Here is a 23,252-nt window from a genome sequence, read left to right as displayed (position 1 = left end):
CTGTCAAACCGCCCTCAACAATAAAATAATTTTCAAAGTCATTTTAAAAATGGTAATACAAAAGTCTAGACTCGTGAGGCCTGTATCAGCTTCTTAGCTGGTAAAAGGAGAAAACATCGGCTTCTTAGCTGGTAAAAGGAGAAAACATCGGCTTCTTAGCTGGTAAAAGGAGAAAACATAACTTAGGTACTTAGACCATATAAAAGTGCTCTCTTGTCCACAGATAATGGAGCGGGGCCCGCGGGGCCAAGCGCATCAATTTCATCAATGAGGGTGGCAACGTCAGCGTCCAGCTGATTCTGATTTTGAGGGAGAGGAATATCATCAGCCATGACAAACAAGTAGAGTATCTTGGAGGAAGGAGTTAGTATAAATCGGGGTGGCTACTTCCCAAAACGGTATGTGATTGTAGAAACTTTTACAAACAAATTAAAAACTTTAACCACACGGAAAACCGTTGCACGAAAACATTGGCAAGGGAAAACTTACTGCTTTATTTCTGTCTTCATGAAAAGTTCATCGCCATCTTGTGAATCCTCCTCGGTATACCCTCAATTTTGTATGCTACTGTATCGTCTTGACAATATTTGCACCCGTTTTGGGGTTTTTGGTAATTGATGGTGAACAAACGCCAGGCCTCTTACATGCATGACATTTCAAGTAAAGTGAGACAAATTTGGAGTGAACCTCTACATTTTCATTTCGTGAAGCTCATTATTTACAGGGAATACTGATGCCTCATTAAAAACCTGCAGCACATGAAAAACCATCGCACAAAAACCATGGTACAAACAAGTAGATATGGTGAATGAGATTTTAAGCATTACCTAGACGAACATTCATTCAGGATAAAACTATAGACTAAAAAACCTTGATGCAGTAGAGAAAGATCCCAAACTAAATGATAAGAAATAACACATAAAATTGATAACAAGAAGAAAAAATTGAATTGATAACAGAATTTGAAATTAACGATTTACAAAAGCACATTAAATTGATAACAAGAAGAAGAAAATGGAATTGATAACAGAATTTGAAATTAACGGCATGATGTTCTTATCCAAATAATTCTGCAACTCCTCATTTTAGCCTATCCCTGATGCGGTGTCTCCTCTGTCTGCTGTTTTCCTAACTGTTTCGTTGTGTCAGTTTTCTACAGACTGTCTTCTCCTATCTGTGGTTCCTCTCCCCCAGATGACGTCTCCCTATCTTTCTCAGCATTTTTCAGCAGAGCTTCAGTTCTAATCAGTCTATTTATTAAAGTTAAGGCATCAGATGTACAACTTGCACTCCTCAGATGCATCCGTTTATAGCGAGGATCTAAAATTGTAGAGCAGATCGAGATTTCCCGATTTTCCAGATCTCCAAACCTGTCCTTTCTGAGAATCTCAATTTTTATCTTTTCAGCTGTAATCCGCTCACCTATTTCTGTCTCAGGTTTCAGCTCCTCTAGTTCCTTAAACAAACAACTGATAAGAGGAATCGTCTTGCTGGCGGTGACATATTTCTCCTGACTGAGAGCTTTTGTCACTTTCATCAGCGGAGCCCATGAGTCCGTCGTCTCTTTCAGCTGTTGTACTTCCTGGGCCGTGATCATTGGTGGCGCTTTAGGATGCTTGATGAGAACTGCATCGACTGGCTTATGAAGCACTAAAAATCTATCAATCATTTCAAAATAAGAATTCGACCTAGTGGCAAAGGCTTGTAGAAGTTTCAAAGGCACTGGCCTTCCTGACGCAATTTGTACGTCTCGCAGTTCATATGCAAAGTTGAGACTGTGTTTACCATAGGTTACAATTGGTTTCATCTTCCCTGCAGGCTCTATGAATTCTTCTATGACAGCTTCAGCCACTACATTTAATTCATGGCCAGAACATGGAATATGCTTATCTTTTGAAACTAATGTGTCCCTAACCGCTTTGACAATGCTTGGTGCATTGTCAGTTACTCCTCCTGGAATTTTGACGACTCTGACATCCCACTTCTTTTGTACTTCTTCAAGAGCCTGTTGAATGTGCTAAGCAGCATGATAGGTTCGTAACTCTTTAGTTGTTAGAATATCTAAATTCATGTGTACACCTTTGATATAAAGAGCTGTAACACCACGGTAACCTTTCGTATTTGGATCATCTGTCCAAATATCAGTGGTTATACTGATATCATCGGTGGCAGATAACTTCGTCTTCATTCGAGAGAAGTGCAGATAATATTTCTGATCCATCAAATATGTTACCGTCTTTCGTCCCGGTACGATGTACAAAGGGATGGCCACCTTGCAGAATGTCTGAAACCCTCATCTTCTACGATACTAAGAGGCTGATTTTCAACAGCAAGCATGTCCCTGCTAAAAATGAGTGAAATGCTAGCATATTGATAGCAATGTGCTAGTATTGAGTTTTAAATCATAATAATGAGTAACACAATGTCAGCAATATGTTGTAATAAATATAAATGTATATTTTTAAATATAAATGCATAACAATCATCAAGAGCAAATAAGCCAAATGGAGTTGTACTACGGCAATAAAACCAGGGAATAATATATAACATACATTTTCCCTCATTATCTACAAATAAAATACATATATGAAGTTTTTCATCTATACAGAGTCGTATAGAAATCCCGCACCACTACAGACAATTAAAATCTTATGAGTGCTTCCAGACCAAAGGAAACTATTCTCGCGGCCCCCCAAAAATTTTAAGGGACGACCCTGAAAAAGTACAAGAAACTCAGGGTTCGTGCAGGACTTCTGGATCACTCTGTATCTGTACACGGAGAAAAAAGCTTCGTGCATGGGACCCGAAGCTCAGGTCGTATGGATCTCTGAAGTTTTCTGATCACGCATCCGAAAACTTGAGGTCGAGCTGCCGAAGTTCGGGTCAGACATCGAGCCACTTCGGTATGCACCGGAGTACTTCAGATGTGTGACCCGAACCCTTCGGTATATATCGAAGTACTTCAGATGTCTGACCCGAACTTCGGCAGCTGGGCCTCAAGTTTTTAGATACGTGATCCGAAAACTTCAGAGATCCATATGACCTCAACTTTGGGTCCCACGCACGAAGTTTTTTTCTCCGTGTGAAACTTCCACTCATAGTTGTTTTTGGAGGAACCTGCCCACATCACACTCACCCATCTCGGGTATATCAATGATAATCTTCCCGGTGGAATCCAGATGCAGAGCTTTTGGTCCTCATGAGGATGCGACAATGGGCCTTTAAACTTTGATAGGGAAGGGCGTTATTAATGATTTGCAAACAAAGGGCGCTGCCACCGGTTTCTGGTCTTGCGGATCAATTACCCGGAGCCGGGAGCTGCGCTTTAATAAAGCGGATCCCCGGATTGTCGCAAAAGCTCCACATAGTCGTGCTCTCGACCTCCTTCGCACACTCACCTCTGTCACCGCTCATTGTGTTGCGCCTCCGCGCTGCCCTCCTTTGCATTTTTAAAACATTTTCTCGGCTCCTCCGCGTTTTCCCGTCCACGGCTCTTTCATTGCTCCCGAGCCTTTTGTTCTTGCGAGTCCTTGAGCGAGCACCTTAGCTCGTCCCAGTCCACAGCAGCCGAGTATGAGTGAGATTGCCGACGCAGATGCGCCTTCAGTTCTCCATATAGGCAAATCCGTGACGCTACTCGCGATCCATGCATTGATCGGGAGGGACCCTCCTTCGAAAATTGTGGGCTTCCCACCCATCGGTTGAATTTTTTGTATTATTACATGGACCGCATTAAAGAGAAAGAACCCGAGCCACATCAGCTATGTACGTGCGTACGTTTGAGCCTGCAAACATTTTCACTGTTGTCGGTAAGACTGAGTGTCAAATGGTTAGGGTGAGAAGATAGCCGATTAAAGTAGGGGATACTAAGGCGATTGCTAACATCTTTTACATATTCAATGTTGACACTTTCAATAACGAAATTCTACTAAGGGCCTATCGTCCTCGTTTTTGCTAAAAATTCAAAATCTGCGGAGATTTTTTACCTAATCAATGCGATATATCGCATGCCAGTTCGACCACGTCATTTGGGCTTGACGAATCACCTTAAAATGCATTATCCTCACATTGAAATAATAATCAGTGATGAGTCTTGAGTTATCAAGGGAAAAAAAAACTAGATTATCTAAATGGAATACTTACGGTTGAAATCTACTGTCTGGAGATGACGGATCCTCGCAGGAATGAGTCAGCCTGATCAAACCATGGTATCCGCGGCTTGTAAACATCTGACTCTGCCGTGTCCGAAGTAAAATAAAGAATTCCACTAAATACGAATAACCTGGTGTAGATACAATAATTAAAACCATTAAGACAGAAATTCAAGGTGTAAGGGCCCCTTGCCAATATCATTAGCTACGCTCTAAAATCCCTTCTAACTTTTAACGTAACTTCACATGGTTAGTAGACGAAGTGTGTGATAAAAAGACTTCGAAACCATGACATCCACATCTTGAAGAAATTATTAACTTTGAGCCCCTTGATAATGCGAAGTTCAAATAATAATAACGCTGACAACATGTTCACAAAGGAAACTTTAATACACATGGGCAGAACCGGGAACTATATTAGGGGGTGGCCAGAGCACCTCATCCAGGGGGGTGGTGTTTTGGTCTCCCATTAAGGGATCTCTGAGGAACTCCTTCGGCTCCGAGAACGGGAGAAATATTTAGCTCCAAAGAGGGGATCCAGAGGACCTCCTGCATAGAATTGGAGACGGGTAGAGTTGCCTCATGGGCAACTATGAGCTTTGCTCTCCGAAAAAGTGATCAAATTATCATTTCATATAAGATACATATTATTCATGTCACCCAACAAATTGCTTGCATTCTCTCCTACGACATGTCATTGCATACGGATTTTTAAATTATCAGGAAAAGAGGTACGTAGGTACTTTACCTGTTGTTTTTTTGTTTTTTTTTTTTGGATTTGATGACTTTTCTTTCTTCTGTGGCAAATGTATGTCTAATATTCTTGATTTTCTTCCTCAGAGTTTCTAGTGCTATATATCTTTACAAAAATGAACTCTTCTCAGGTCGTCTTGTAATTCCTTGAGACTTTCATTCCTAATTAACCTTATTTTGTAATCTTCACTTTGAAGGTCCCACAGAGACGGATGTGAAACCAGGCAGTCGAGGAACGTAGAGATTTCCTCTGCTGACCATTTTTCGGTTTGAACAAGAGCCATTGTGTACACACTTCTACTGTAATTTTAACTTTTAACAATTTTCACGATTCCAAATGGTCGAGGAACGTAAACTTATACACATAATGCACCCAATGTACTGATGGATTTCGCATCCATCAAGAATAAACAGGACTTAACGAATGCATCTAATCGTCCAAAAAGTAGGATTGAGTCCTACTTTGGATTCAATCGCGGCGATTGGAGAAATTCCGAGAATTTTACTCGCCCGTCGCGGCGATTGACCGATTACACCCGCGTTTAAACGCGAATCGCCGTGTGTATCTAGGCCTTAAAGGTGCGTTGATGAAGTCTACTTACCTGTTTGCATTAAGTCAAGACTATGTAAAGGCGCGTAAAGTGACACCATCGCTACGCTCCACTATAGTCTCTACGACCTCCAGAGATCGTTGAGTTGTAGAGCTTCTGTGTAGTGAAACGTCATCCTACCACACTTTACAGGTAATGCTAAATGGAATACGTAACACACTTGTAGCGCCTCGGGTAATTCTGTAGAGCTTAACAGTTCAAAAAGAAGACTTCAACAACGCACCTATAATCACATTGACGATGCTTCGATGAAGACAGCACGAAATTGCAGTAAAACCTTGTAGCTACCAAACTCAGGCATTTAGAGATACATAAAACCGAAAAGACAAGTAATTTTTATCTTACCTGTTGTGCCAGGTCAAGAGATGCACATGTGTCTTGCAATTTCTTGGATTGTCATCTCACGTTTCCCTTTATTGTGATAGCATGGATCACTCAGGCTATGTGTAAACATTCGTTCTTTTTGCTTCATTTTTTTTATTAATTCGTATGATTTGCTCGATGTTCCATTTCGCTTTCTCTGGTTCCTCGTTCTTTGCTGCAGGTCTTTTCACCGTTGTTTTTCCTCTTCGGCCGGGACAGGCTTGAGTTTCAGCACATTCAAAATAGAGGATACTTGGGGAGTACTATAGTGAAGACTAATTTTTTCCCTTCTTCGGGCCTTTTAGTGAGAACAACAATAACAACATACTGCCTCCCATCAGCTGTGAATTTTGTTTTTGGTTTATTCATGATGAAATAAAATGAGAAAGTATAAAAGCCTGGCAATTCACAAACACTATATTCAAGCACGGTTGCGTGAGTAGAGAGAATTAGTGTGTCTGCGCCACACTGCAATATCCTCATTGTTGAAGACGCATACTTGACGACCTTGCCGAGAGATCCGTTGTGCGTCACCTTCCTCACCACGTGCCCAACGTCTCCGCCGTCGAACCCCCCCTATTTCTCTCGTAATTATCCTCCTTTACTATGCTACCGTTGAATACCCCTACCCCTCCTACCCCACTTCTTCGTTTATGACCAATGTCTCAAAATTACGTCACCTAATCAATATTAAACCGATGTTCGATATCTAAATTCCCCGCACCCCAACTCCCTTCATCTTTCATATGCTTCCGAAGGAAGCATATGAAAGATGAAGAGAGTTATGGATATGGATATGGAACATGGATTTAATATTGATTAGGTGACGTAATTTTGAGACATTGGTCATAAACGAAGAAGTGGGGTAGGAGGGGTAGGGGTATTCAACGGTAGCATAGTAAAGGAGGATAATTACGAGAGGAATAGGGGGGGGGGGGTTCGACGGCGGAGACGTTGGGCACGTGGTGAGGAAGGTGACGCACAACGGATCTCTCGGCAAGGTCGTCAAGTATGCGTCTTCAACAATGAGGATATTGCAGTGTGGCGCAGACACACTAATTCTCTCTACTTGCGTGGAAATCAGATGAAGGATGAGGCCAACAGTTCCATCATCTACCATCAAATTTTTGCAGGCCGTAAAAATTTGATGGTAGATTATTTTTCCTTCTGAGATGAGGCCCCATCAGCAGCATGTTTTTGGGTCGAGGTTGCAAAACTTTCAACGTTCCTTGGGCTTTTTGTAGCTTCTATAGGATTTAGTTCTTTTCTTACGAAACCATTACCTATCAGTATTAATACTGCTTAAGACATTGTCAGTTTGAGAAGGTTTGAAAGGAATTTTTCCACCCTTGTCGACACAGCTGTTTGGCCAATTGAGAGTTTCAAAATTCAGCAATGAACGCCCTTGTTCAAGCGGTTGAGGTTTCTTGGTTTTTGGTCTTCTTACTCGAGGAATATCATCTTCACCATCATCTTCACTCGATGATAAAATTCTTTGACACGGTTTCCGTTTCCTTCGGCCACGGCCTAAATTTTCCGGCTCTGTGAGTGAAAGTTGTTCGTCTTCATCTTCGGCTTTCTTAGCGATTTGCCGGGCAGCAAGAAGACTTCCTGGAAATATTCAAACCGGTTAATATCACGCACCGATCTTCATTTGTTCGGAAATTGATGGAAATTTGAGCGTGTATCCAGGCCTTTCAAAATTTTGGGGGGCTAACCTCAGAGGAAGGAGAACAATAGGGTGGAACAAAAAACACTTTTTTCGGAATTGCTTGATAAGTATCCCAGAAAAGTTGTCTCTTGTGCTGTGATTAGACCCGTGCTCTTCCTCTTTCGAAATTCCAACGCCTTCCGGTGGTACGGCACTCCACAAGTTGAGATTGTGCGCAAAGCGATCTGAATCGATAAATATAGAGGACACCAATTTGCATATAACTACCAATATTGCAGTCGATAGAACTGATTTCTTGAGTCGATCTTTTAAAAGATCGTTTCTTCAAGGATAAATGATCGATGACGTCTTCTGCTCGCCCATGATTGGATCGGGAAGTTCGGTTTGGTTTCGGTAACGTGAAGATTCCGTAGCCGTCACCTTCCGGCCAAAGTATGAAGCGCCATACGACGTTTAAAAATTTCCGCCGCCATTTTATTTTTTCATCTTACAAATCCATAAATATTTGTTGGTTGAATCTGTTTGAAAATTTCACTGAATTTTAGCGGCAGCACGAAGAAAATTCAGTGAAATTTTCAAATCGATTATTCAACCAAAAAATCTCTGTAAAAGAAAAACAAAATGATGGAGGAAATTTTGAAACGTCGCATGGTGCTTGTGATTCTTTGGCCGGAAGGTGACGACATGACGATTTGATCAACAGTCGATGATAAAGGAAGGGTGTCCATAAGTGTCGTTTTTTTGCCCGCTCTTGCTAAGTTTCCCGATAAATCAACGGAACGGGTTTTTTGTGATAGAGTTTTGATTCGTATGAGTACTTATGGGCCAAGAGTAGTGAAATTACTACGAAATTTCTCATTTTCAGCTTCTCTGACAAATATCTTAACATTTTGGTTTGAGTTTATGTTCTATTGTGTTGAACCAAACGATACATCGAACCACTATCGAATACTAAAAAAAAAAATACACAATTTAATTTACAACACAATACATACAAAACATACATTGAAAATAGTAAAAAATAAAGATCACCGGATCGATCTCTGAATCAAGTCGAGTCGATTCCTTCCGGTCGATTTAAATCGATCCAGTGGAACGATTGTCAGCTCGAGTACGGCCATCTCCATCACAGAATCTTATGAGAAAAGCTAATACACTGGGGGAAGGTTGCGGGAGTTTGATTACAAGCCAATAACATGCCGACTGAATAAACATCATAAAGTTGTTGAGTGCAATATAAAAGGAGGAGCCTGTGAAACGTGAACTCGCTGACATTGGTACACCATTGATTAAAAAACAGTTCCTTATTAATCCGCCGTAGGACCCGAGCGCGGAGCGGGTCGGCATTGGCGAATGTACATCACCACCCCCGGAATGCTCAACTCAAGACGCATCTACATTGCCAAATCGACTCAAATTTCGAATAACTTCAAATATTTTTTTTTACAATAGACCTCTCAGCTGTGCAATATTAATGTTTTTTTTTTTTTTTTTTTTTTTTTGAAGAAATTTTATGTAAGTACAACGTAACTACTACAAGAATTTTCTTTTCCTGGTCTACATATGATTTATAACTAAACTAATTGCATCAAATTTACAGAGTAACGTTAAATAATAAAATCATAATCTGAACAACAGGAATTATAAAATTCTCTGGCTTCTTCATCAGAAATGGAGTGCATTTTGCAGTAAGGAACCAGAAGAATTGCGATGATGCTAAGATTGTGCATTTTCATCCTTTGCAGTTAAATTACTGAAACCATGAAAAAATGTGAAATTTACATTGTAATTTTGTCTTAAATTTACAGTTTTTAGCGAGTAAAATAGAAACTGTAAATGAATAATCAGGCTTTTCTTCCAAGATACAAGAAGTTGCACAATCTTAGAAACACTGCAGTGCTCCTGGTTCCTTTTTTGCAAAATGCAATCCAATATTAAAACGTGTAAATTTTAGTTTGATATACTAATAAAATACGCAACTTAGTTTGGTTTAGCGTTGATTTACTCGCTCAAAAAAGATTTTTTTCCCCCTCACAATCAATATTTCTTATATTTTCACTCAGCTCTCCGGGAACAAATATTCTTCTCATGTGCAAATAGTAGATTCATTGCAGAATGGGTAAGAAGCCGCATCATCTGGGCAAGAGACCTTATGCATGGTACTGAGACTCGTATTGCGTATAGTAAACCCGTCTAATTTAGCAAACCTCAGAAAACAGCATAATATTTCGGTTTTTTCGAAAGAGTTTTCGTTGTTTTTCATTTTTCAAAAGAAACTACCTCTATAGGTACTTTTGCACTTGTGCAATGAGGCTTTGTCTTTGATTTACACATATTTAAGATAAATTATTCCACGTGTGTAGTCTGATCCAAATCCTTCTTCCACTCCCCTAAAATGTCTGCATTAAATTCGGAGATCGCATTCTTTTTCGCGACGCATACTTTTGGAGATTTCAGAAAATCAACCTGCGGAAGTTTTTCACGAAACGGAAAAAACTTCCACTATTAAACTATTCAGATAAGTATAGTTAATATTGTTTTTTAATCTATTCTGGGTAGTTATAAATAAAATTTCTGTTCCCATTTTTATTACTTTCACAATAGTTTTTATCAATTTAAACACTAACACATATTCTGCTGCCGTTATAATCATCACCTTGCCTTTTGTAACTATTAATTTCATCGATAGAATTAAGTTTTTTATAAGCCACACACATCTTTATATTTGATCATTGCGTTTCGCAGGCCGTGGAAATCGGCAACTGCGGGACATCGTTCAAGAGGCAGGTTCCGGGGGAGAAGTGACTTGAGGCTAATGAAAGAAAGAACAAGAAAAAGAGGGTAAGATTTTGATTCAAAAGAGCATAATTCAGTCTCAATCAACCCCTTGTGTAAAATGCCTGTGTTCAATTTAAGACCCTATTAACTTTAATTATAAAAAGAAGCGCGGAGAAAATATAAGACTCTTGCGTTGCGTATTGACTTTTTTATCGGGAGCCGCCCGCGAATTTTTGCCTGCGAACGCCTTGATAAAGCCTCGGCCTCCCATTCTTTGAGAACTTTCCGCTTCCTTGTTTATTTTTTCCCCGGTTTCCCCTCAATACTTAATGACGTAGTGCTCCTCAAACTCGCTCTTACTTATTGAGATTGAAATTTTCAAATAGAACATACTTACCCGCTTTCTGTTCCTGTATAGCATTTCCTGCGGGTACAGGGTCTTCATATCATTCATCTAAAGTGCAGGGAGTGGTAGACGTAATCAATGCATGTAACTCACGGACTTACTGATTTTAGGCTAAAAAAATTAATGTTGTTAAATGTTGTGAGATTTTTACTTGATGAGGATTTATTTCGATGGATTGAATGAATTGACCTGTATAGTTTTATTCTCATATCTATATTCTTATCCATCAGGGGAAACATAGAAAAAACACAGGGAATTTGAATATTGGAATAAAGTAGAAACCGTGGAAAATTACGTACGATTTTACGTTCATAATGTTTTTATGAGTCGGAAAATATTGACTCCGCAGGTTTGAATATTAGAGACAAACACAGTTCGGCCAGCATTAGCGCCTACAAGACTGCAAGGGTACTTCACGCATTGCGTGTACACTACAAGGATACTTCCCGCATTACGCGTACACCACGGTGCGGGTGCGTACGCGCAATGCGTGAAGTATCCCTGCAGCCTTGTGGGCGCCAATACGTGTTCCAAGCATGCGTCGCGTCTTCGCGTCGTTTTGATAGGCTCTAACATTCAAACTCGCGGAGTCAGCGTTTTTCAACCCGTGATTTTGAAATGTTGGTACACTCTTTATTGATTATTGTCATTTAGTTAAATTATGCACACTTATGTCTAATTATGTACTAAATGAAAAAATGGTTAGCGTTCTGCAAATATTAAGGTGGCTCCATGCCATATTTAATGGTCCTCAAAACACAGAATTTTTCTTTTATATTTTGTGCTTTTTACCACAACAAATCATTGAAAACACTCGTTTTATGTACGTATGTACAGTATAAAATACGCGAGCTGATGATCTTAGTTTTTTTTCAATTTCTGCAGGGGAGCGCTGCAATGACTTTGTAAGTATGAAAAACCCAACTCCAACTTTAAAAATAAAAAAAATGGCAAAGTTTTCTCTTCGTTATACAAAATCGTCAGTTTGCAGATAGTCGGTATTGTTCGTTAGCCATCGTTTCGATTGAATAGCAAAATTAGGACAGTTTTCATACCTTGAAGTTCGAAGCGCTTGGATTATCAACACAAGAAAAAACTACCAAGAGTAGTATGAGGTGGAAGAGAAGAAAACTAAAAAGTATTCAAGTTATACAAGTTAAAAACTAAAAGAATAAATATAGGTGTTCGAATAAAACAATATGGGACTCTGCGGGTCACTCGTAGCTTTGTAGCTCAGGATGTAGGTCTGTCAGTGCTCTATTGGATATAACCTGTACTCTAAGGTATAAAAAACGATGCCTGACCGGTGGCCAGACGGTATCTGCTTACCATTCGAGTACCTATTACATCGTCTCGACTCTCGAGGAGTGAAGCGAGACAAGAAAAGAATTCGCCGAGACGGGAATAAAGATTTGCATTTGATTGTGAAGATAAAATGGTCAAATGGTACTCCAGAGACATTGGTGCCGAGTTCACAGATTATTCATACTTACTCACGGGCATGTCACTGTAAGTCACCCCTATCCGATCAGATGGGATTTTTCAATTCCTACCACGACCTCATCATAGACCCTCTTTTGAGGTTTATACAGTTAAAAATGTCCGTGTTCATGGTTACTTCGAGTTACTTTTTTTCGGTCGGATCAACCAAGGGGACTTGGTTATCGATCAAATTTTGGGGTAATTCGACTGAAACCCTGGGTTACTCCGAGGTATTTGGGGATGAAGAGTGTCCTGCTGAACTACTTTAAACTTAAAAAGAGAAAAAAAAATAAAAAAAATAAAAAGAAAATAAATAATAGTAATTATTTCGTGAAAAGGAGGGTTAATGTTTATTTTCTACATTGAGTCTTATTGAGGGATTACATTTCAAACCTCTTTTTCTCAGTTTCAACTTAATGTAGGTTGGTTCCTTTCGGATAAACTCGGTCAATTTTTTCTTTCAAATTTCAAGAAGAGTGGGGAGAAAAACTGATAGTCTCTAAATTGAGCTTACACTGGAAAAAAAACCACATTGGATCTAGTGTCTAGACTCTTAAAAACATCGACAAGAAGAAATACTCTTAATTCAAGCTCAGATTTAAGCTTAAATCAAGAACCAAGCCTCTTAATTTGAGCGGATTTCCTTTTGATTTAAGCTTAAATCTGATTGAATCAAGAGTCCTATTTCTTGTCAATGTTTTCAAGAGAGTGGACTCGAGATCCAATGTGTTTTTTATCCAGTGTATGTTGAAAAATAAAAAAATGAGTTTCCATCAAGTAAAATTTTCCCACATGCCAAAAGCAAAAACCTTGTATTTACGGCAGTCAGCTGATCATCCGAGCAGTAGCCACATTTGCTGGGTATGCTGATTGTGTTTTCGACAAGTTTGCAAAAACAATGCACGAGTGTTTAGAGAGAGAGAAAAAAAGTTTGTGTAATAATTGATCCAGGGAATTTTCTGACTGTAGAACTTTAAAATCGACTTCCATAATGTTTCTTTTTCCTCCTTCAGAATTTCAAAATCAAGTTTCCTTTATTTTTTGACGTTTCATGCCCTCTTGAGTTCGTTAAAAGTTGCGATAAAGTTCATGAAATTTCACGATATTCATGTTTGGTTCAAATGCTGAAAGTCTTACACCATCTAATGGCTTATTTGGATTACATTTTGCAATATGGAACCACTATTTCTGGCCCATTTTAGAAACAATGTTCATGTCATTGCCTTCCCTATGCAGATGTGTGTTTTCATGGAAGAGCCAGAGAAAGTGGTTCCTTATTGCAAAATGTAGAGTCCCTTTATTCTGAGAGTCAAGACAACACCCCCTCATGGAGTCACAAACGGGAATAAAGATTACAGAAATTGAACGGTTTTTGTAATCTTTGATCGGCCCATTCTCAAATTCCTTTCTCCGTCCCTTCTCTCATTCCGTTTGTTCCTTGCCGAACCCGTAATTCCTTAGTCCATTCCATACTATAATCTTTGCAATCGGTGAAAATGTAATCTTTATTCCCGTTTGTGACACTGTGAAGGCCTAAAACAGGGGAACCAATCAGAAATGGATTCACATTGTCTTGACTCTCAGTATGAAGGGACTCTAGCAAAATGTAATCCATTTATGATGGGAAAAATAGGAGAAAGGAGGACGACCCGACAACGTTGGAATGATACCTCCTCGGTGCTCTTGAGTCTCCCTCCGCTCCGGAGCGACGAAGCCCAGATGCGCCCTTGAGTGGTCAATTCAGTCCAATCAATTGAATATACAGATCAGATTTAAATAAAAAAGGTCACTCCACCCCTGTTTTACCAAACTACCCCCTTCTCGGTTTCTGCCTCTCCTCCATAGCTCCCGTGTCCGTCAGCTTCAATAAGAGTTATCGATACCTGCAGCCTGATTGTTGAAATTTATGTCGGCTCATCAAAAATACATCGATACATTACACAGCGCAGATAGGGCTACGTCTTATCTTATCTACCCAAAAAGCCAGTTAAAGTTTCAACAATCAGGCCCCTGGTAAAAATTGGCAGTAGAATCTGCGTTCCAAAATACCGTAGACCTACAGCCGGCTGTAAGATTTCCAATAGCTTCTATAGCCGGCTACACAATTTCTTATAGCCTTTTATAGCCGATGTCGATTAAGCAACAGCCAGGCGATAAAGTGTATGCTAAACTTTACTAATTACGGATGCTATGACTTAGTGAGTTTTTGGAATACTGCTCTCTTTTTGGGCCGTAGTATCTTGATTTATTTTGCGAGGAAAGCTCCGTACTTTTGATGGATGCCTGCCATTACTAATATATAAGAGCGCCTTCAGTTTCGTATGATACTGTGCAATACCTCTGGTGTGAAATAGTTGCCTCAAGCGCCGTGGCAGGCGGGCAGCCAGCGCGAAACACGCATTGGCGCCTACAAACCTAACAGGGATACTTCACGCGTTGCGCAATGCGTGAAGTATCCCTGTTAGGTTTGTAGGCGCCAGTGCGTCGCCGCTCCGCTTTGTGTTAGGCTCTGATATTTAATCTGGCGGAGTCAGCGTTATTCAACTCATGATTTTGGAATGTTCGCACATCCTGTATGGATTATTCTCTTTTTCATTGATGAAAAAAAATATGTATTAAAGGAAAATATAATGTGTGCTTTGTAAATATTAAGGTGGTTCCGTATCAAACTTAATGATTTCCAAAGCACACGAATTTCTACACAATTTCTTATAGCCTTTTATAAACGATGGCGAAAAAGCAACAGCCAGGCGATAAAAAGTAAAGCCCGGTGATAGGAACTATGGCCCGGCTGCATAATTTTTTATCGCTTCGTATAGCCCGGCCGTATGATTTTCTCCGCATTCTACAGCCAGCTATATGATTTTCTGTAGCCTTCTTTAGCCGGCTATAAGAATTCCGATGGTATTTTGAAACGCAGCTCTTATCGCCAATTTTTACCAGGGACTGCTGGACTCGTAGACAAATTTGCCAATTTTACGGATAAAAAATTTTCGTAGCAGTTCCCGAAATGAATGAAGATCCATGATTACCTACCGTAAAACCTTGGGGGTATTTCTAATTAGACATGTTAGTCCAGTGCCAGTAGATCTCAAAAGGGGGTTATGAATGCAAGAAAGAGGTCAGAGGAGGTTAGAGATGATTCTTATGTATTATTGGTCGCTGAACCCGAATTCTAAGTTTCCCATCAAACCCAATCACTTGTGCGTTCTCCGGAAACTGCCGCAAATTACGTTTTTACGCGCTTTTCCGGGCATAAATAGCCTAATAATTGGATTGCATTTTGCAAAAAGGAACCAAGAGCGGTCCAACGGTGCTGAGATTGTGCAACTTACATTCTCTTTACATTCGGTAAAAAATTACCGAAGTAATGTAAAAAATGAAACTTACAAAGGTAATTTTCGCCTTGAATTCATAGTTTATTGGGAGTAAAGATAAAACTCGTTTAAATTAAATGATCAGTTTATATTTGCAAGGTGAAAAAGTTGCTCAATCATAGCGACATTGGAATTTTCTTGGTTCATTTTTGCAAAACGCAATGAGTAACAGAGAAAGAGCAGAAACCTCGATTGCAAAATTGGACAATTTTGTTGGCGCCAAGATAGCATTTTAGGCCACCTCTGTCATCTTAGATTTTCAAATTTTGAAAATTTGACTGAAAATCGATTTTCAAGTTGAAAGAAATACCCTCTGGCACCGAGTTACGCTAAAATGGATCGAACCGGAGTCGCAGTCTGTAGGATCAGTTGGACTCGTGGTAAATGATAGAAGTTAATTTACATTCTAAATAATGTTAATGCCCCTGCAATTTCGTCTGATACTGTGCAATACTTCTGTGGTGGAATAGTTGTTCAGAGCGCCTACAACACTTCGACTTGACGGCAAAGGATCGAAGTTAACGCTGAAATTACACTCTAGCGCGTGCGCAGTTACATATCGACGGTGAAACTACCAAACCACGTATCTCGGTTTGCGACGTCGCAGACTTCCTGTCATACTTTATTTTTTAAATAGAAAACTACTCAATGTCAATTCGTGAAAACTACCGTGATTTTTCCTCTTGTTGCGGAGAAAAATCTATGAAAATTGTAAGGAATGATATTGATTTGACCACCTTCAAAAAAATGAAATGTGAGTGGAGATTTTTAAACACCGCAAACGAGATACGTGGTCTGGTAGTTTCACCGCCGATATTCTCTCTATCAACGATGGAGAGATAAAGAACGTTCACACCTCGCTTTGTGACCACGGTACCGATATCTTTTGGCATCGGTATATAATTGTAAATTTTCGTTTAAAGGTATAACGATAAATGCGCTCTTAACCCCAAATTTGAACTCAACCTTCATTCGACCGAAAAGTACACCATTACAGAAATTTGAAAAAGTTGACGCAATCTTAACAAAAGTTATTGTGACTACAAAAAATTCGCCGACAATTTCTGAATAGAGTGGTCCGAAACTATCCTCGTGAATTTGCTTTAATTCCTCTTCTCATTCTGTCACTAAAACTTAAGAACTATGTATGTTTGAATAAAAGTATTTAAGTATTATAAAAATAGAGGTAAAATGATTTTTTAGTTTTGTGATCGATCTGCCCATATTTTTATATTATCTTGAATTTTAAAATGATTCATACTCTAAATGAAATTGATTTCGTCGTTGAACGATGCTTGATTTTTTAATCTCTATCTCTCCCTCTCTCCCCCTTCATCGCTCCCCCTATAAATTTTTTTGTGATTGCTACACGTATATTTTTGCATTTTAAGTTCCTAAAGATGACCTCTTATAGGAATCATTGCATTCTTTGGATATTCGAGATACTATTTTCATCGACTTTACGCGATTCCCTTCCACAGTGTGTCGTGTTTCACATTTACGATAACTAAATTATTTTTACCACGCAAAAAACTCCTTCAGCCGACAAATATCTCGATCAACGGATCCCACGCAAAGCAACGTTACTTTACAACGCCTGCAAGATGCAATCACTTTATGGTTGATGCCAACGTTGCATACCCAGAAAATTGAAGGCGCGCCGCCCTTCCTTGTATACTCGCGAGTCGTGCCGAGCGTCTGTGCCAAAACCATTTGACTGCACTTGAGGAGAAATTGGCACTGATACTATAGTGATTTGGAATTTTGAATATTGTCTCATCTCTGATGAATGACAAACCAGATTTGAGAAGCATCTTAACACGCGAACAAGGATTCCACATTTGGTGAATTGGCGCGCGCTGAAAAAGGTATTGACTAGCGCATCCCGCCACTGCTGCCACTGATTTGTCACTAGTTTTTGCGCGATATTCCGCAGCGCAGAATGAATAATCCGAAGAAGTCTTGCATTCGAATGATCCGCAGATGGAACTTTTGCGAGGTCTTGGGATCTGCATGCTTAACCAGCCGACGAAGTGTTTCGAGAAATATACTGATGCCACTAATGAGTCTCTTCGAAGTCAATAGTCATTTGATGTTGACGGCTAGAGGGATCGCATTTAGCCAAACGAACCAGCACGATTACAATGTTTTCAAAATCGTGCAACTTCTTTTCTTTTTACAAAAGTACCGAGTATATTTACAGTATTCGAATTTACACAATTATTTTTCTTTAAAATTGACACTTTTTTTTGCGAAGAACAAAAAGTTTTTGCTACTCTGTGAGCTTCTTTGGATAATTATAAAGAAGCAACATTTTTACAACACTAATCGCGCTGGTTTCTTTTTGCTAAATGCGATCCAAATAGCTGTAATCGACAAAAGTGTAGAAAAAATTTAACTTTGTTATGTTGGAGGGGGAGGGGGGATACCATTAACCTTTCAAACCACCTCAATGATAAGAGCGACTACATACGGAAGTTTGCCTCCATAGCTACACCCCCCCCCCCCCCCATGTATGCTATGTTTATGATGGTGAAGAGCGTTATCCGATTTGGTGTGACATGCAATCAGTACCGCTTATCGGTCTTACTCAAATTAGCGCCTGAAAAATTTTCGCCATAATTCCGGATTCGTGCATGCTTCATGAGACATCCGGAAACTTGAAAAAATTCCGGAATCCGGAGTGGATCCCCGGTCCTGAAAGCGGCATCACTGGCCGATTGTAACCTGGTCCGAGCGCTGCGATCCCTCCGAACGGCCGAGCGCGGATTAGCGGGCAGGACCCTCGTGCCGGGCCAAAACCACCTAACTCCAACGGAAACCCGATGCACGACTGCGGTTTTGCGCGGCGCAGCGGAGGAGATTTTGGCAAGCGACTCGGCATGGCAGTCGCGTCGGTCCAGGCGCTAAGCGGCATTATAAATAGCCCGCAACAATGCGGCACGGTGGAATCGTTGGATTCTCCTCAGTCGTCAGGTCGACCGATCGCGCACCGACCGCAATCCCGTCAGGATACAGGAAATCCGTCCGGGTTACGCAACGGCCTCTTATCCCACTTTTTAGGGTAACACAGTGCCCCCGAAAACTAAGGTCCGCCTGAACCCCACACTCCCCTCCCTGGGCTCTGTTCAGTTGAGGTGAGTCGACTTTCACTAACTTTCATTTTCAATTTTAGCGGCGGTAGAGACGGGATTTCAAATTTTAAAATTTCACAAAAAAAAAAAAAAAAAAAAAAAAAAAAAAAAAAAAAATTTACTTAATGATTTATTGAAAGACAACTGAACTGGGTCAAATGTTTCTAAGTGCCATCTGAAAAATTCAAATTTTAAGTTTTCTACGATCAGGCCAATGTTAAGAGTACAGGGCCAGAGGCGTAGTTAGGAAAGTTCTAGAAGCGCGGCACTGCAAAATTCAATCTTCAGGCACTGGCTCATTAAAAATGAAGGACTCAAGCATTATTCCTTGATAAATCTACACTCCCAAAGATATCCTCATGGGTCTCTCATTTTCTTTTTTCATCTTGCAGGATTCTCCAAGTTTTTATGACATTATGAAGTGGAGAGGTAAACAAATAGTGAAAATGAGTGATGAGGGTTGAAATCGGCACTTGTTTCATATTTAGGTAGAAAACTTTCCTAGTAGGAATAGAATAGATAACCAGTTACATTGGGTCCAATGATTTGAGTTCTATATCACTGACAAAAATAGAAATACTGATGTACCTACAGATCTCAGTGTTCTAAGTCACCATTCTAACTTCAAAAAAAAAAATAAAAAAAAAAAAAAGCAACATTAGCTTAACTGATTTTCTTAGTCTGGTATTTTTGCAAGAAAATTATGGAAATTATCAAGAAAAGTACGGAGCTATCCAGAAAAATTGTCTGAAATTAACACAATTAGTTAAATATGTACATTTAGTGTTTCTGCAGTACATTACAGTTGGGGCATGATGTCTTGTACTAAAATAAGTGCTCAATATGTTTACCACGGATCTATGACATTCTTCACTGCAGAGAGAAAAAGTGATTCTGGAGAAGAGCGAAACATTATTTATACATCACAGCAACATTTCAAAACTAATTTTCAGAGAACTGCTGGCCAATCCTTTTTCCAAACTTTGCAGTGCTCTTAAAAAATCTTTTTTTTGATCTTTTTTTCATCTAGCAATGTATTTTGTCACACAATTTAGTGTTTTTTCTCATGCTAGTTAAACTTTTAAACCATTTTTCAAATACTTTTATTCCTGTCTGATAACAGTAGGATCCTACTACTTTTATACAATTTTTTTAAATTAACTGCAACGTTTCTTATCTTTTTGATTTTTTCCCTTTACTTTTTTTAAATCTATTCCAGATGTCAAATCAGTGCGCAACTTGTGGGGAGGAAGCCAAATTATTGTGTTCAGGATGTCATAGTCTTTATTACTGCGGCAGAGAACATCAGAAAAAACACTGGAAAACACACAAACCAGAATGCACCACCTTCCGATTAGAATACTCGCCAACCATGGGTCGATATGTAGTCGCAAACAGAGACATCAAACAAGGAGAGATCATTTTGAAGGAGAAACCTATCGTCCTGGGCCCGAAAATAGCTTCTCTACCTGTATGCTTAGGATGCAATCGACGGCTGAAAGCTACATCGATGGACGATGATGATCCTTTAGAGTACTACAAATGTTCCAAATGTGGTTGGCCTCTATGTGCACCTAGATGTGAAGATTCTCCGAATCACCGAGACGAGTGCAAACTGATGAGTGAGAGAAATTATCGCAGCCCAATCCAGTACCAAGACTCACCAAAAAAGGAATCAAGTTACTGCTGTATAACGCCTTTACGCTGCCTTCTTCTCCCACAAAAGGAATTTCAAAGACTGAGCGGACTACAATCCCACTTAGATGAGCGAATCAATACTCCCTTGTATAAAATTTTGAAGACTAATTTAGTGATGTTTATTCGTGAGGTACTAGGCTTAAAACAGTTTGACGAAAGGACAATACTAAATGTTGCGGGTATTTTGGACACCAATGCTTTTGAAATTCGTAGAAACATGGGGAATGTAAAAATTCGAGGTTTATATCCTCGAACAGCAATGCTGTCTCATAACTGCAAGCCAAATACAAAGCATGTATTTGCAGGAGAAGATTTTGAGCTATCCCTGATGGCAACAGTTGATATAAAAAAGGATGAAATAATTTCGGCAACATACACGCAAACCCTGTGGCCAACTCTGGATAGGCGAGCACATTTAAAGATGTCAAAATGTTTTGACTGCAGCTGCGAGAGGTGTGCTGATGCAACTGAGTTCAATACATTCTTAAGTGCCATTAAATGTTCAAAATGTAAAAACTATGTGATATCAACAGAGCCTTTAAACAGACTAGCAGACTGGCAGTGTACATCATGTAGCAAAATTTTCACAGCCAAGCAAATAAGCTTAGGAAATGACGCACTGAAAAAAGAACTCCAATCTTTGGACAAATCTTCGCCATCTCAGCTTGAACACTTTTTAGAGTCTTATTTAACTTTTGATGGAGTTCTGCACGAAAATAATTGTCATGTGCTTGAGGCAAAGTATGCTCTTTGTCAGATCTATGGAAATATGCTATCAGGTGAATTGTTCATCTTAATACTTAGGACTTGCTCATATCTTATCAAATGCCGCAATCACACACTGAATGTGGGAGCTGAATGTGGCTTGAATGTGGAAGTCATCGGCCCGATGCCTGAATTTTGCGTTTGACGCGCAAAATTCAGCAACGACTCTCAGCAACCATTGGATAATGTTGGATTTGTCTGAATTATTTGAATAAATTTGACACACATTTGGATGAAAATAACCCGAATAAGTGAAATTTCAGCTGTTGAGCGCTAAATGTTGACTGCCACAATAGTGCTGTCTCCACTCATCAAAATGAATCGATTTCAACAATAAGTGGCTCTAAGTCGGGACTGGATGCGATTGATGAGTGTTGCAACTCAAAATAGAGCTATTTTGAGCACGAATCTATTTTGATCAACAATCGCGAACAGATCGTATTAATCGATTCATCTGAGCTTCCATTTTGACAAGTGGGCACAGGGCTATTCAGCTGCCAAATTCAGCGTGTGATTGCAGCAAAAATTAAAAAATGCCTGTATACAGTTCTATAAAGTTTAATAGGATTATGCTCACTTTTTTTTAATTGTAGGTGGAAGCATTCAGTCTGTCAACTAATAGATGTGCTAGAAAAAGATATGCATTGTCGATAGGATTATAAAATTGATGGAAGTTCAAAAGATGAAACACTGATCTCCTTTGCATTTTGCTTTAGGATTTCTTTCAGTTCTCAAAATTTGTATTCAATGATAAGTTCAATATGTTCCTCTAAGAGGAACAAAGAAAGCTTCAAGGTAGACGAGTAAAATAAAAAAATTTGACCTCATCGGTAAAATTTCATAACTTGTAGAGAATTAAATTTCAAAAGAGCATGAAAAATTAACAGATTGGCTGAAATATGGATTGTGAGAGTCAAATTTGAAAATACATATCATGAGTTTCTTTAGCTACAACTAAAAGAGGAAAAGTAAAATGGTATTTTTAAAGGAGGCTAGATGTATTCTGGATATCAGAACTGATGTAGTAACTTGATGTATTCTGGATATTATATTAGATAGTATTCTGGATGTTAGAACTTCTCTTCATGATGTTGCATTAATATGTTTTTTTGTTTTGTTTTGCAGAGCTATCAGATGATCAATTGACCAATAAGATAAATTTGTGCAATGATATTCTTGAGGTAGCAAACATATTGGAGCCAGGAATCACTAAACTGCGAGGAGTTTTGCTTTACGACATGCAAGCAGCTATGGCTGTCCTGACAAAGAAATTGTTGGAATCAGAAAAAATTACCGCTGCCCAAGCAGATGTAAGTTTAATTACTCGTCTGCTCTCAAAAATTTGATTTCAAAGGCATGAAACTTGTAAATAAAAGGATACTATGTATTGCTCATCTGCAACAGAGCCTGTGCCTGTGATTCAATGTTATAAAACTGAGAGGTGAGGTTCTTGGCCTCTTTGTGGTCCAACTCCCCAAAGCACTTAACGCCTCAAGCGTTATGCGTTACTCTCATGATTTCGTATTATAGGGTAAGATTTGATATTTTCTTTTATTATGTTTCATGTTGTTATATGAGCCTTAATTAGATTTTGTTTGTTGCAGGCATCAATGAGGCAAGTAATTTCAGTCTTACAAGATGCTGCAGTAATACTGAAGACAGATCCAGACTTAGGATACTTATTAAAGGATAAAGTGAAAGATTTGTCAGATTTATGTGAATAAACAGCCATCTTGGCGCCCTTCTGTCATTTTTCCTTTGTTACCTTTATCAAAAGTTTTCTGTGACGGTTTTCCTGATATGTTAAGTTTTATTTGCTTTACTCAGTGTAAAAAAAACATGATAAAACTAGAATATGTTTGTCTTTTGGCCCCGAACAAATTCATGCTGCAATACAACAATTTATGTGACTTATTAGAATTAAACTTGTGATAAATTGGTATTTTCCATTTGTTTTCAGTTATTCCAATTTGGGGCAAATACATTAGCAGGGCTGTCGCTATTTGTGGAGATTTCAAGGCTGAAGCCATGGCAGCCCTGCCAATGTATTTGTTCTCTAACC

The 23,252-nt window shown here is 39.2% G+C and overlaps 1 protein-coding gene across 3 annotated transcripts; it reads left to right on the top strand.

Moving 5' to 3' along the window:
* The first annotated feature begins 249 nt into the window (after positions 1-249).
* Positions 250-23,132, top strand: LOC109037118 (SET domain-containing protein SmydA-8). 3 transcript variants are annotated; one of them, XM_072299515.1, is made up of 5 exons: positions 250-398; positions 10,296-10,391; positions 19,947-21,204; positions 22,316-22,500; positions 22,795-23,132. In XM_072299515.1, exons 3-5 carry the CDS (start codon positions 19,947-19,949, stop codon positions 22,912-22,914), a joined length of 1,563 nt encoding a protein of 520 aa, XP_072155616.1. In that variant the 5' UTR covers positions 250-398; positions 10,296-10,391; the 3' UTR covers positions 22,915-23,132. The 3 variants fall into 3 exon arrangements, with proteins under 3 accessions (XP_072155616.1, XP_018907165.2, XP_018907166.2); XM_019051620.2 differs by lacking the exon at positions 250-398 and having other exon boundaries at positions 10,279-10,391; XM_019051621.2 differs by lacking the exons at positions 250-398; positions 10,296-10,391 and adding an exon at positions 18,116-18,730.
* The last annotated feature ends 120 nt before the right edge of the window (positions 23,133-23,252 follow it).

This window comes from Bemisia tabaci, chromosome 4 (assembly GCF_918797505.1).
Source record: "Bemisia tabaci chromosome 4, PGI_BMITA_v3".
Taxonomy (NCBI): Eukaryota; Metazoa; Arthropoda; class Insecta; order Hemiptera; family Aleyrodidae; genus Bemisia; species Bemisia tabaci.
The sequence above is the reverse complement of the archived record's forward strand: the minus strand, read 5'-3'. Positions and strand labels throughout refer to the sequence as shown.